General features: G+C 47.3%; 1 protein-coding gene across 1 annotated transcript in view; it reads left to right on the top strand.

Moving 5' to 3' along the window:
* asap3 (ArfGAP with SH3 domain, ankyrin repeat and PH domain 3) overlaps positions 1-11,449 on the top strand; it is a gene marked incomplete at both ends in the record, with an annotated part of 36,393 nt that extends 24,944 nt beyond the window's left edge. The window contains 8 exon segments of the mRNA XM_080546262.1: positions 844-959; positions 1,269-1,336; positions 3,757-3,861; positions 4,612-4,813; positions 6,144-6,480; positions 9,795-10,023; positions 10,306-10,437; positions 11,375-11,449. Of these exon segments, the coding sequence (XP_080402388.1) occupies positions 844-959; positions 1,269-1,336; positions 3,757-3,861; positions 4,612-4,813; positions 6,144-6,480; positions 9,795-10,023; positions 10,306-10,437; positions 11,375-11,449 (1,264 nt within the window).
* Between the last annotated feature and the right edge of the window lie 636 nt (positions 11,450-12,085).

The following is a 12,085-nucleotide window of genomic DNA, read 5'->3' as shown; positions in this document are numbered from 1 at the left end:
CAAGTTATCTATCACACAATCAAACTATCTATCGATCGATCACACTTTCAAAATATCAAATTATCTATCTATCACACAGTCAAACTATCTAATCTATCTATCTCGTGTGAAGTGGGAACTAATATTTCCTAGGGAGGAACTGTCGTTCGGGATGTAGTTTCCGCCTGTGAGCCTTTTTTGACGCGCGTCTCACTATAGCCTGTGTTTTAGCCTGGTCGGGAGCAGGCTAATTATATCTGACTCAGAAGGAGCTCAACCAAGCAGCGAATTATTTGAGCCACATTGATGGCACCGAACGCAAGCTAACATTTTCGAGGCTTAAAACTTTATCGAGGCTTAGAACTTTATCGAGCTTCGTGGAATAGGGCCCAGGTCTGAGTGGTTGTTGTTCCAGTGGTGTGTGTGTGCTGACTGGTGTGTGTCCCTGTCTGACTGGTGTGTGTGTCCCTGTCTGACTGGTGTGTGTCCCTGTCTGACTGGTGTGTGTGTGTGCTGACTGGTGTGTGTCCCTGTCTGACTGTGTGTGTGTCCCTGTCTGACTGGTGTGTGTGTGTGTGCTGACTGGTGTGTGTCCCTGTCTGACTGGTGTGTGTGTGCTGACTGGTGTGTGTCCCTGTCTGACTGGTGTGTGTCCCTGTCTGACTGGTGTGTGTGTGCTGACTGGTGTGTGTGTGCTGACTGGTGTGTCCCCCTGTCTGACTGGTGTGTGTGTGCTGACTGGTGTGTGTGTGCTGACTGGTGTGTGTCCCTGTCTGACTGGTGTGTGTGTCCCTGTCTGACTGGTGTGTGTCCCTGTCTGACTGGTGTGTGTCCCTGTCTGACTGGTGTGTGTCCCTGCGTCAGCGGCTGCCTGGAGAAGAGAACGGTGGAGGGGAACACGGCGCTGCACTACAGCGCCCTCCACCACAGGCCCGAGTGTCTCAAACTGCTGCTCAAAGGAAAGGCCGTCTTAAACACAGGTACCTAAAGCGCGCGCGCACACACACACACACACACACACACACACACACACACACTTTAGTAACTTGGGTTTGAAAGGGATACCACTCATATGGGGCTTAACTGACGGTTGTCTCTCCCTCTCCCTCCTCTCTCTCTCTCTCTCTCTCTCTCTCTGTCTATCTCTCTCTCTCTGTCTATCTCTCTCTCTGTCTCTCTCTCTCTCTCTCTCTCTCTCTCTCTCTCTCTCTCTGTCTCTCTGTCTCTCTCTCTCTCTGTCTCTCTCTCTCTGTCTCTCTCTCTGTCTCTCTCTCTCCTCTGTTCTCCAGTGAACTCATCAGGAGAGACAGCGCTGGACATTGCCAGGAGACTGCAGCATACACAATGTGTAGAGCTGGTGAGACTGACCAGACCTTCCTCCCAATGCTACTGGAGCAATCAACCTTAGAATCAACCTTAGAATCAACCTTATAATGAACATTAGAATCAACCTCAGCATCAACTGAATCAACCTTAGAATCAACCTTATAATGAACATTAGAATCAACCTCAGCATCAACTGAATCAACCTTAGAATCAACCTTAGAGTCAACCTTATAATGAACATTAGAATCAACCTTAGCATCAACTGAATCAACCTTAGAATCAACCATAGCATTAACTGAATCAACCTTAGAATCAACCTTAGAATCAACCTTATAATGAACATTAGAATCAACCTTAGCATCAACTGAATCAACCTTAGAATCAACCTTAGCATCAACTGAATCAACCTTAGAATCAACCTTAGAATCAACCTTAGAATCAACCTTAGAATCAACCTTAGAATCAACTGAATCAACCTTAGAATCAACCTTAGAGTCAACTGAATCAACCTTAGAATCAACTGAATCAACCTTAGAATCAACTGAATCAACCTTAGAATCAACCTTAGAATCAACCTTAGAATCAACTGAATCAGAATCAACCTTAGAATCAACCTTCCCTGTGTTGAGTTGTCCTGGCTGTCTTCTCTGCTACAAGCTGACCTGCTCTGTTTAGTTTCCTGTCCTGGTGTCACCACCTTCTCTGGAACCCTCTGTTTCCTGGTCCCTAGAGGAACTGATAAGCTTCATTACCATCAGTAATGCAGTCAGTAATGCAGTCAGTAATGCAGTCAGTAATGCAGTCAGTAATGCAGTCAGTAATGCAGTCATGCAGTCAGTAATGCAGTCAGTAATGCTGTCAGTAATGCAGTAATGCTGTCAGTAATGCAGTCAGTAATGCAGTCAGTAATGCAGTAATGCTGTCAGTAATGCAGTCAGTAATGCAGTCAGTAATGCAGTAATGCTGTCAGTAATGCTGTCAGTAATGCTGTCAGTAATGCAGTCAGTAATGCAGTAATGCTGTCAGTAATGCAGTCAGTAATGCAGTAATGCTGTCAGTAATGCAGTCAGTAATGCAGTAATGCAGTCAGTAATGCAGTCTAACAGTGGTGTTTTGATAGTTTCCTCTCCTGAGTAGAAGGTAGAAGTGCAGTACCGTATTTTCCGGACTATAAGTCGCGGTTTTTTTCATACTTTGGCTGGTCCTGCGACTTATAGTCAGGTGCGACTTATATATCAATAATTCATAATCTCTGACTGACATGAACTGACATACGGTAATCTCTGACTGACATGAACCAAGGAGTAACTTCCGCTAGCGCCTCATACACGATAGAATAGCCATTATACTTGACAATGTGGACATTAAACACGACAATGTGGACATTAAACATGATGTTATGGACCTTATACACAATGTTATGGACGTTATAAACGATATTAAAGTCATTTATTCCTTCCAGAGACTGTTCTATGTTGCTAAGTTACCCCCGCGAGGCTATTTTGCTACTTCCGCTAGCGCCACATACGCGATAGAATAGCCATTATACTCGACAATGTGGACATTACACACGACAATGTGGACATTAAACATGATATTATGGACCTTATACACGATATTATGAACGTTATACACGATATTAAAGTCATTTATTACCTTTCAGAGGCTGTTCAATGTTGCATTGTTTGTAGGCCGCCCTTCATCCTAACTACTTCCGTTTTTCACCAAGCTATCTTTGTCATGGCCTTATACACGATAAATAGTCGTTACACTCGACAATGTGGACATTAAGCACTATATTATGAACGTTATACACGCTATTATGAACGTTATACACGATATTAAAGTCATTTATTACCTTTCAGAGGCTGTTCCATCCTGTTTGCTTGCTCCCGCGACGCCATTTTGCTAACCTTCGTTAGCAACGCGCTAGCTAGCCCTGGCTTTACACTCGATAATTTAAGTATTTCTAACCTTTCAGAAGAAGTTTTAACGTGAATTATGTCCTTCCTGGGCTTACAAATCCTCTCATGTCTCTTCACAGTGCCAGACTAGAGTCAAGCTCAACAGGGTCTTCTTTCCCCGCTGATTCCGCCAAGCCCGTTCCCTTGAACCATGCGACTTATAGTCCAGTGCGACTTATATGTGGTTTTTTCCTCTTCATGACCCATTTTTGGCCTGCTGCGACTTATACTCGGGTGCGACTTATAGTCCGGAAAATACGGTAGTTGGTGGTATGCGTGAAGCAGCTTGGAGCTGGGAGCGAGCATAGTCTTGTCTTGTCCTGGTATTTCTGTCAGTGCTGGAAAAATGGAATTTTCAATGCACGATTGACCCTGGTATGTGGTTTTATTCCTCTGTGTGTGTGTGTGTGTGTGTGTGTGTGTGTGTATGTATGTGTATGTGTGTGTATGTGTGTGTGTGTGTGTGTGTGTGTGTGTGTGTGTGTAGTTGGAGCTGGCCCAGAGTGGGAAGTTTAATTCCCAGATCCACGTGGAGTACACGTGGGAGACACCTCAGGACCTGTACGATAGTGAGGACGACCTGGACGAGAGGGTAAACCATCAACCATACTGATTAACACTAGAACAGCCATGAGGGGTCATATTTCTATCAAATTTCCACCCAGTATCCATACATTTTCTAAATCACTCCAGGATAAGCTAGTATAAAGCTATTTTGCAGTTTTTCTGTGTAGGAAGCAGGCTAATTTACAAGCGGCCAACTAGTGGTCGTTGTGTGTAAATAGCAGCTCCCTCCACCCCCACCCAGAGAGCTTTGGACATGAACTTGAAAATGAGTTTGGCATGAACACTTGAACACATGATCTTTGCACTTCTTATATTATTTATGACTCTTGCACTATGATGTTGGTTTGCACTGTCTTGTCCTGTCTTGCACCTGTCCTGCTGTAAACCGTGCTCCACTGTCCCAAACCAAATTCCTAACATGTTTACATGTCATGGCAATAAAGTCTTCTGAACTCCAAGCCGTCAGGTCCCAACGGTGTTTGGCTTTGCTGTGTTTTTTCTGTGTAGGAAGCAGGCTAATTTACAAGCGGCCAACTAGTGGTCGTTGTGTGTAAATAGCAGCTTTACATTGAAAAAGAGGGGCGGCTCTTATAGTAGGTAAAAAGGCACGGCTGTTCTAGTGTTAAACGTGTTGAAATACTAAGCCATGGACATGCCTGAATTAAGCTCTCACACATGAATGCTTCATACCTGTGCTCAACACCGTCATACCTGGCCTTCTGTGACCGTCTCTACCTCCCTCCCTCCCTCCCCCCCCCCCCCCCCCCCCCCCCAGATGAGTCCCCTCCCCCGGACCCGGCGTTCCCCCCTCCTCTCTAACGGAGGCGCCTCCCCCTCGCGCTGGAGCCTCGCTAACCCTAACGTCGCTAACAAGACCTACGAGAACGTGGACTTCCTCTACCGCAACCCTCCAGCCAACAGCGCCCCCTCTGGATGCTCCACGCCACCGCCACTGCCGGCCAAGGCCATCCAGAGAGGTGAGGGGTCACACCAGGTCACATGACATACAGTTAAACTATTAACCAAAGATATTTGACTCTATATGGATGGGAGTTGTTGTTTTTTTCCTGACTAAGGGAGCAGACTAGTAAAAACTCTGGGCTCTAGTTAAGTCCTACAGCAAGGGCTTCATCATCTGGTTCCCCGCTGCAGCGGCCAAGGACAAGGCCAAGCTGCAGCGGGTGATACGCTCGGCGGAGAGGGTGATTGGCTTCCCTTTGCCCCCCTTGAGGCCTTGTTTAAAAGTAGGGCTTTGGGGAGGGCCAGGAAGATCATGGCTGACCCCGCACACCCAGAACACGGCCTCTTCGCCCCGCTCCCCTCAGGCAGGAGGGTGCGGTCTCTAAAAATGTGAAGGCCTGACACACACACAGCTTTTTCCCCACAGCCATCCGGCTCCTAAATGCTGCTACCCCCCCCCCCCCCCCTGACCTGACCCCTATCTATCTACCCTCCCTCCACCCCCACCCAGAGAGCTTTGGACATGAACTTGAAAATGAGTCTGGCATGAACACTTGAACACATGATCTTTGCACTTCTTATATTATTTATGACTCTTGCACTATGATGTTGGTTTGCACTGTCTTGTCCTGTCTTGCACCTGTCCTGCTGTAAACCGTGCTCCACTGTCCCAAACCAAATTCCTAACATGTTTACATGTCATGGCAATAAAGTCTTCTGAACTCCAAGCCGTCAGGTCCCAACGGTGTTCGGCGGAGAGGGTGATTGGCTTCCCTTTGCCCCCCTTGAGGCCTTGTTTAAAAGTAGGGCTTTGGGGAGGGCCAGGAAGATCATGGCTGACCCCGCACACCCAGAACACGGCCTCTTCGCCCCGCTCCCCTCAGGCAGGAGGGTGCGGTCTCTAAAAATGTGAAGGCCCGACACACACACAGCTTTTTCCCCACAGCCATCCGGCTCCTAAATGCTGCTACCCCCCCCCCCCCCCCCCCCCTGACCTGACCCCTATCTATCTACCCTCCCTCCACCCCCACCCAGAGAGCTTTGGACATGAAAATGAGTCTGGCATGAACACTTGAACACATGATCTTTGCACTTCTTATTATTTATGACTCTTGCACTTTGATGTTGGTTTGCACTGTCTTGTCCTGTCTTGCACATGTCCTGCTGTAAACCGTGCTCCACTGTCCCAAACCAAATTCCTAACATGTTTACATGTCATGGCAATAAAGTCTTCTGAACTCCAAGCCGTCAGGTCCCAACGGTGTTTGGCTTTGCTGTGTTACTTCCATCTATCTGCTTCTCTCACTCCCTTCTCTTACTCTCCCCTCCCCCCCCCCTCCCCACCAGGCCACTCGGACCCCCACATATCTGTGTCCACACAGGAGGGTCAACCCCCCCAGAGACGCTGCTCCAACCCGGCCCCCCACTCCAAGTCCCCCAGACACAGCCCCCCCTCCCAGCTGATGGAGAACCAGGGGGGCCGCCCACCTCGCTCCCCCCTGGCCCAGGGAGGGCTGGTCAAGGGGCAGAGACAGAACTCTGTTTTCTGGGAGGGCCAGTCTGGGTCTGGGGGGTCGGGTGGGTCTGGGGGGTCCGGAGGTTCTGGTTCTGGAGGGTCCGACAGCCCCAAGCCCCATATCAGCCCCACCGGCAGCTCCTCCCAGAACCACATCGGACCTGTCAGGTAGGAACACTGTTACACACACTGCTGTTGGACTATTGTAAACCATGGACTGGTCTAAACCATGGACTAGTGTTGAGGTGTCCTTGGGCAAGACACTGAACCCCAAATTGCTCCCAATGAGCGGGCCGGCGACTTGCATGGTAGCTTGCCGCCATTGGTGTGTGAACGTGTGTGTGAATGAGAGGCCATTGTAGAGCGCTTTGGAATAAGTCTATGTAAGTGCAGTCGTCCATTTACCATTTACATTACACAAGTAAGACAGTAACATTCTTAGGCTTCGGTTACTCGATATTGCAGCACAAAGACAAGTAAGCAAATAAGGCAAGATTAATAAAGTGTCAATAGTTGGTGGCAGTTGGTGTAAGAGGTAGTGTTGAGTAAAGTGACCGTGTGTTTAAGCGTAGGTAGTCGGTATGTCCTGTGCTTGGGTCATGTCATGTCATGTCTACAGTAGGCTTGTTTATGAGCCTGGTCGCCTGGAGGATGTAGCTGCTGGTTAGACGTTGAGTTTTGGCCCTGAGGCTCTAGTCTGTCTGTCTGTGTGTCTGTCTGTTAGTTAGTCTGTTATTCTGTCTGTTAGTCTGTCAGTCAGTCAGTCTGTCAGTTAGTTAGTGTCTGTCAGTCTGTCTGTTAGTTAGTGTCTGTCTGTCTGTCTGTCTATCTCTCTGTCTGTTTGTCTGTCCGTCTGTCTGTCAGTGGAGAAACAGAGACATGTTTTCAAACTCTAGATGTGCTTCGTTATGCAGAAAGTGGGACACTGCACTAACTACTGAGTTAGTTTTATTGCTCCAAAAATGACGATATGTTCCCGAAAATCAGGAATATCGGGCCAACTCCGCTGCAAATGATGGATGTCACTTCCTCCTATTGTTCTGTGTTTGCCCTGCTCCATTTGAACAGGGACAGATATTGATTTGTGTTTAACAAGGCCATTCCTCACCGCTGACATGTTTGGTGCGTGGCCTGGACGTCCCTCTCTTGGTATTAACATGCGGTGCTTTCCCTCTCCATCTCACTCTCTGTCACGTGATGTTTATCGGTCGGGTTGGGTTGCTGGCACTTCTTCTGCTGCTGTGTGATGTAGGGCAGCGTTTCACCAGGTCACCATCAGAACCCTGTCTCACAGCGCCCTCTGGTGGACTAAATCACCAGCATCACTTTCCAACCCAGAGCCTTCAAATCACATCGCGTTTTAACGGTCATTTACACAATATACAGGGTATATGCAATGTAATTAAATGCTTTAGGGTTTAGGGTAAGCAACTCCTCAACCACGCAACAGTCAAACAGGAATCAATATCAATCTGCAGCAATGTGATAATAATAATAACAAAAGGAGGAAACGATGAATGACAGTCTGTCTGTTAGTCTGTCTGTTAGTCTGTCAGTGTTAGTAGTGAGTGAATCTGTCTGTTAGTCTGTCTGTTAGCCTGTCAGTGTTAGTAGTGAGTGACAGTCTGTCTGTTAGTCTGTCTGTTAGCCTGTCAGTGTTAGTAGTGAGTGAGTCTGTCTGTTAGTCTGTCAGTGTTAGTAGTGAGTGAGTCTGTCTGTTAGTGTCTGTCTGTTAGTCTGTCAGTGTTAGTAGTGAGTGACAGTCTGTCTGTTAGTCTGTCTGTTAGTCTGTCAGTGTTAGTAGTGAGTGAGTCTGTCTGTTAGTCTGTCTGTTAGTCTGTCTGTTAGTCTGTCAGTGTTAGTAGTGAGTGAATCTGTCTGTTAGTCTGTCTGTTAGTCTGTCTGTTAGTCTGTCAGTGTTAGTAGTGAGTGACAGCCTGTCTGTTAGTCTGTCAGTGATAGTAGTGAGTGACAGTCTGTCTGTTAGTCTGTCTGTTAGTCTGTCAGTGTTAGTAGTGAGTGAATCTGTCTGTTAGTCTGTCAGTGATAGTAGTGAGTGAGTCTGTCTGTTAGTCTGTCTGTTAGTCTGTCAGTGTTAGTAGTGAGTGACAGTCTGTCTGTTAGTCTGTCAGTGAAAGTAGTGAGTGACAGTCTGTCTGTTAGTCTGTCTGTTAGTCTGTCAGTGTTAGTAGTGAGTGAGTCTGTCTGTTAGTCTGTCTGTTAGTCTGTCAGTGTTAGTAGTGAGTGAGTCTGTCAGCCTGTCAGTGTTAGTAGTGAGTGAGTCTGTCTGTTAGTCTGTCAGTTAGTCTGTCAGTGATAGTAGTGAGTGACAGTCTGTCTGTTAGTCTGTCAGTGTTAGTAGTGAGTGAATCTGTCTGTTAGTCTGTCAGTGTTAGTAGTGAGTGACAGCCACTCGTACTAATGAATGAACCAGACAATGTGCATCTGTTGATGGAAACTGTTGTAGATATTATTATAGATATTATTGATATGAGACAATGTTTTGATTTAGTGCACTTAGTTACACTTTGCACTTAGCCCTAGGTTACTCCAGGGAGACTGTCCCTGTAATCTCTCATTATAAGTCGCTTGGATAAAAGCGTCTGCTAAATGGTTAAAATGTAAATGTGCGCGTCCGTGTGTGTTTGTGTGCGTGTGCGTATGTGCACACACGCACATTTACATTTTAACCATTTAGCAGATGCTTTTATCCAAAGCGACTTACAAAGAGAGATTACAGGGACAGTCTCCCTGGAGTCATTTAGGGCGTAGTGCCTGTAACTAAGTGCACTAACGCACGCACGCAGGCACACACACACGGTAGGTAGCCTACAACTTCCACTAGAATAAGGGTGTGTTCTTTCTAGAACATTTGCTTCACTTGGAATCGGAGTTTAGGATGACATTTGCTTTGCTCTGTGTCGTTTGGAGCTGTGAGAACACGCATTCGAAGTCACTCCCGGAGCAAACAACCGACGCATGCTCCGCTTGAAAAGGGTGGTTTCGCTCCAATTAGAAACGACGCATCGAGGCTGTCCATAGGAAAACAACAGCGCATGCGTGTTGATCTGGATAAGAGCGTGACGAACGGGCATTTTCTGACCAATCAACTACCACGTCTGTTGCTTCGATTGCGTATGTTACTTCGTTTACATAAAGGGCTGTGAGAACGCAAATCCGAGAAATAATTCATGCAACAATGTTGCAATCTCATCCACTTGCTCCTGGTCATGATTCGGATTTTCATGTGAGAACATGACCTAAGTCTTAAAATGTGTGTAACCATCCTGTCCTCCCCTCTTGCTCCTCAGCTCAGAGAAGACCACCTCATATGTGTGTGTGTGTGTGTGTGTGTGTGTGTGTGTGTGTGTGTAACCCTCCTCCCCTCTGCTCCTCAGCTCAGAGAAGACCACCTCATATGTGTGTGTGTGTGTGTGTGTGTGTGTGTGTGTGTGTAACCCTCCTGTCCTCCTGCTCCTCAGCTCAGAGAAGACCACCTCATACCGCCGGACCAGCAGCCACGCCCCGGGGAAGACCTCACCCAGCACGGCCGGCAGCCAGGAGGAGCTGTACTGTAGCCTTCTGGGTAACGGACCCACCCTGGCACCAGCTCCTGCCCCCACCCCCGCCCCCACCCCAGCCCCCACCCCAGCTCCGACCTCCTCCTCACCCATCACGGTGCCCGGCCCGCGCCCGCGCAGAAACGCCATGGTAACCATTACCGTTGCCTCAACATTGTCCTGCCTCAACATTGACATATTAATAACGTTAACTGTATGGACTGGAACATATAGAGCTTAGTGTATGGGTATGTCTCCACATTCAGCTTAGAGAGCCTGTGCATTTTCATTCATGATGATTGATGTGCGTGTGTGTGTCTGTGTCTGTGTCTGTGTCTGTGTCTGTGTCTGTGTCTGCGTGTGTGTGTGCGCGTGTGTGTGTACGTGTGTGTGTGTGTGTGTGTGTGTGTGTGTGTGTGTGTGTGTGTGTCAGGTGTCGCAGCAGAGGCCGAGGCAGAGGCGGGTCCAGGCGCTGGTGGACTGCAGGGCGGTGGGGTCAGACCAGCTGGCCTTCTTCAAGGACGAGGTCATCGTCGTCACAGCCTCTGAGGACCCCCACTGGTGGGTGAGTGCTACTACACCTCCTACCTCACTAAATCAAATCAAATCACATTTTAATGGTCATTTACTTTACACAATACAGAGAGAGTGAGTCCAGAAGCTAGCATACCACTGTACCATACCATACCTACCAGACTCAGAAGAGGGGAGGCCCGTGGTGGTAGAAATCAGAGGATGGGCTCATTGTAATGCATGTAATCAATGGAATGAGGAATGGTACTTGATGTGTATTTGATACCATCCGTTCCTCATACCGTGCCATGCATCACAACAAGCCTGTCCTCCGATTTCTACCCCAGCCAGCCTCCCCTGACTAAGAACCTTAGAGTGAGACTCTTGCTGTGGAACCAGACTTCAGCAGCCAGCATCAACTAGATATAAGTTGTATAATATAACTAGTATAATCCCTGCGTGTCTGATCCTTTGGCTGTGTCCTTTGGCTTTTTTAAACAATATTTTATTAGAAGGAAGTAGAGCACAGTACAACACTTATGGGTACACAAATAAGGAATGAAGGTCCTTCTATGTTTTCTTTTTCCCTATGTATCCACCCACCCATCAACCAAACACCTATTGCCAAAATAATAATAATAATAATAATAATAATAATAAAAATAATAAAAAAAATAAAAAAATTAAAACAATATATATATATATATAAATGACGGGAATAAATAAACAAGCATTAGGCTATATCGAATGCCCCCATAGTTCAGAACCAACATCCATAAGGGATGCATAAAGTCATCTTATACTGTAATCAAAGGATACTTATTCACATAACAGCCACACATAATAACAAGTTACTTACATACATATACAAAAAATATATAAACCAATGTACCTAAACATGTCTACACAGCCTCCAAACACATGAAATACAGTTGGCTGTGTCTTCTGACCGTGTTCCTCTGCTGACCTTGTCCTGACGCCTCCTCCAGGTAGGCCACATCGAGGGAGACGCATCGAGGAGCGGGACGTTCCCCGTCAACTACGTACATAAACTAGGAGACTGACGGGTCAGGGACCGGACCTGGGGAACCACTGGACCAGGCCTAAAGACTTAACGCCCTTCCCTAAACTGCCATCTCTTCCCTGGGACGCTAAGGCTAGCATGAAGGTCTTAACAGCAGCTAACCTGAAGGGAATAGAAGTTTCCGTAGTCATTTCCTGTATGATGAACTTTGACCCCACCTGCAGAACAGTGTTGTGTTGGGATGTTGGGAGGCCCTCTGGCCTCTGGGGGCGGATAAGGATAAGGTGCACTTAAACGGACATCCTAAAAGATGAAAGGATGACAGAATAAAATAAAGGAGTGCAATCTCTGTCCTCCATCAGACCCATGGGGCGGAATGCCCTCTCTCTCTCTCTCTCTCTCTCTCTCTCTCTCTCTCTCTCTCTCTCTCTCTCTCTCTCTCTCACACACACCCTGAGAGAACAACTCCCCACCTCAACCTTTGAATTAGAAGTCATAAACAGAATGAGGTGTTTGACACACCCTGCTTCACCCAGGACCAAGACAACAGCAGAAGCAACTACAACAACAACAACAACAACAACAACAACAACAGTCCTACTGTCCTCCAATGCAGGACGGCGCCCATTGAAAGGAAACCGTAGTGGCGGGGAGCAGATACCTGGCTAGACACACA

This window comes from Nansenia antarctica (assembly GCF_963989245.1).
Source record: "Nansenia antarctica genome assembly, chromosome: 1".
NCBI classification, from domain to species: Eukaryota; Metazoa; Chordata; class Actinopteri; order Argentiniformes; family Microstomatidae; genus Nansenia; species Nansenia antarctica.
Note: the sequence above shows the minus strand (reverse complement) of the source record. Positions and strands in the feature narration are given on the sequence as shown.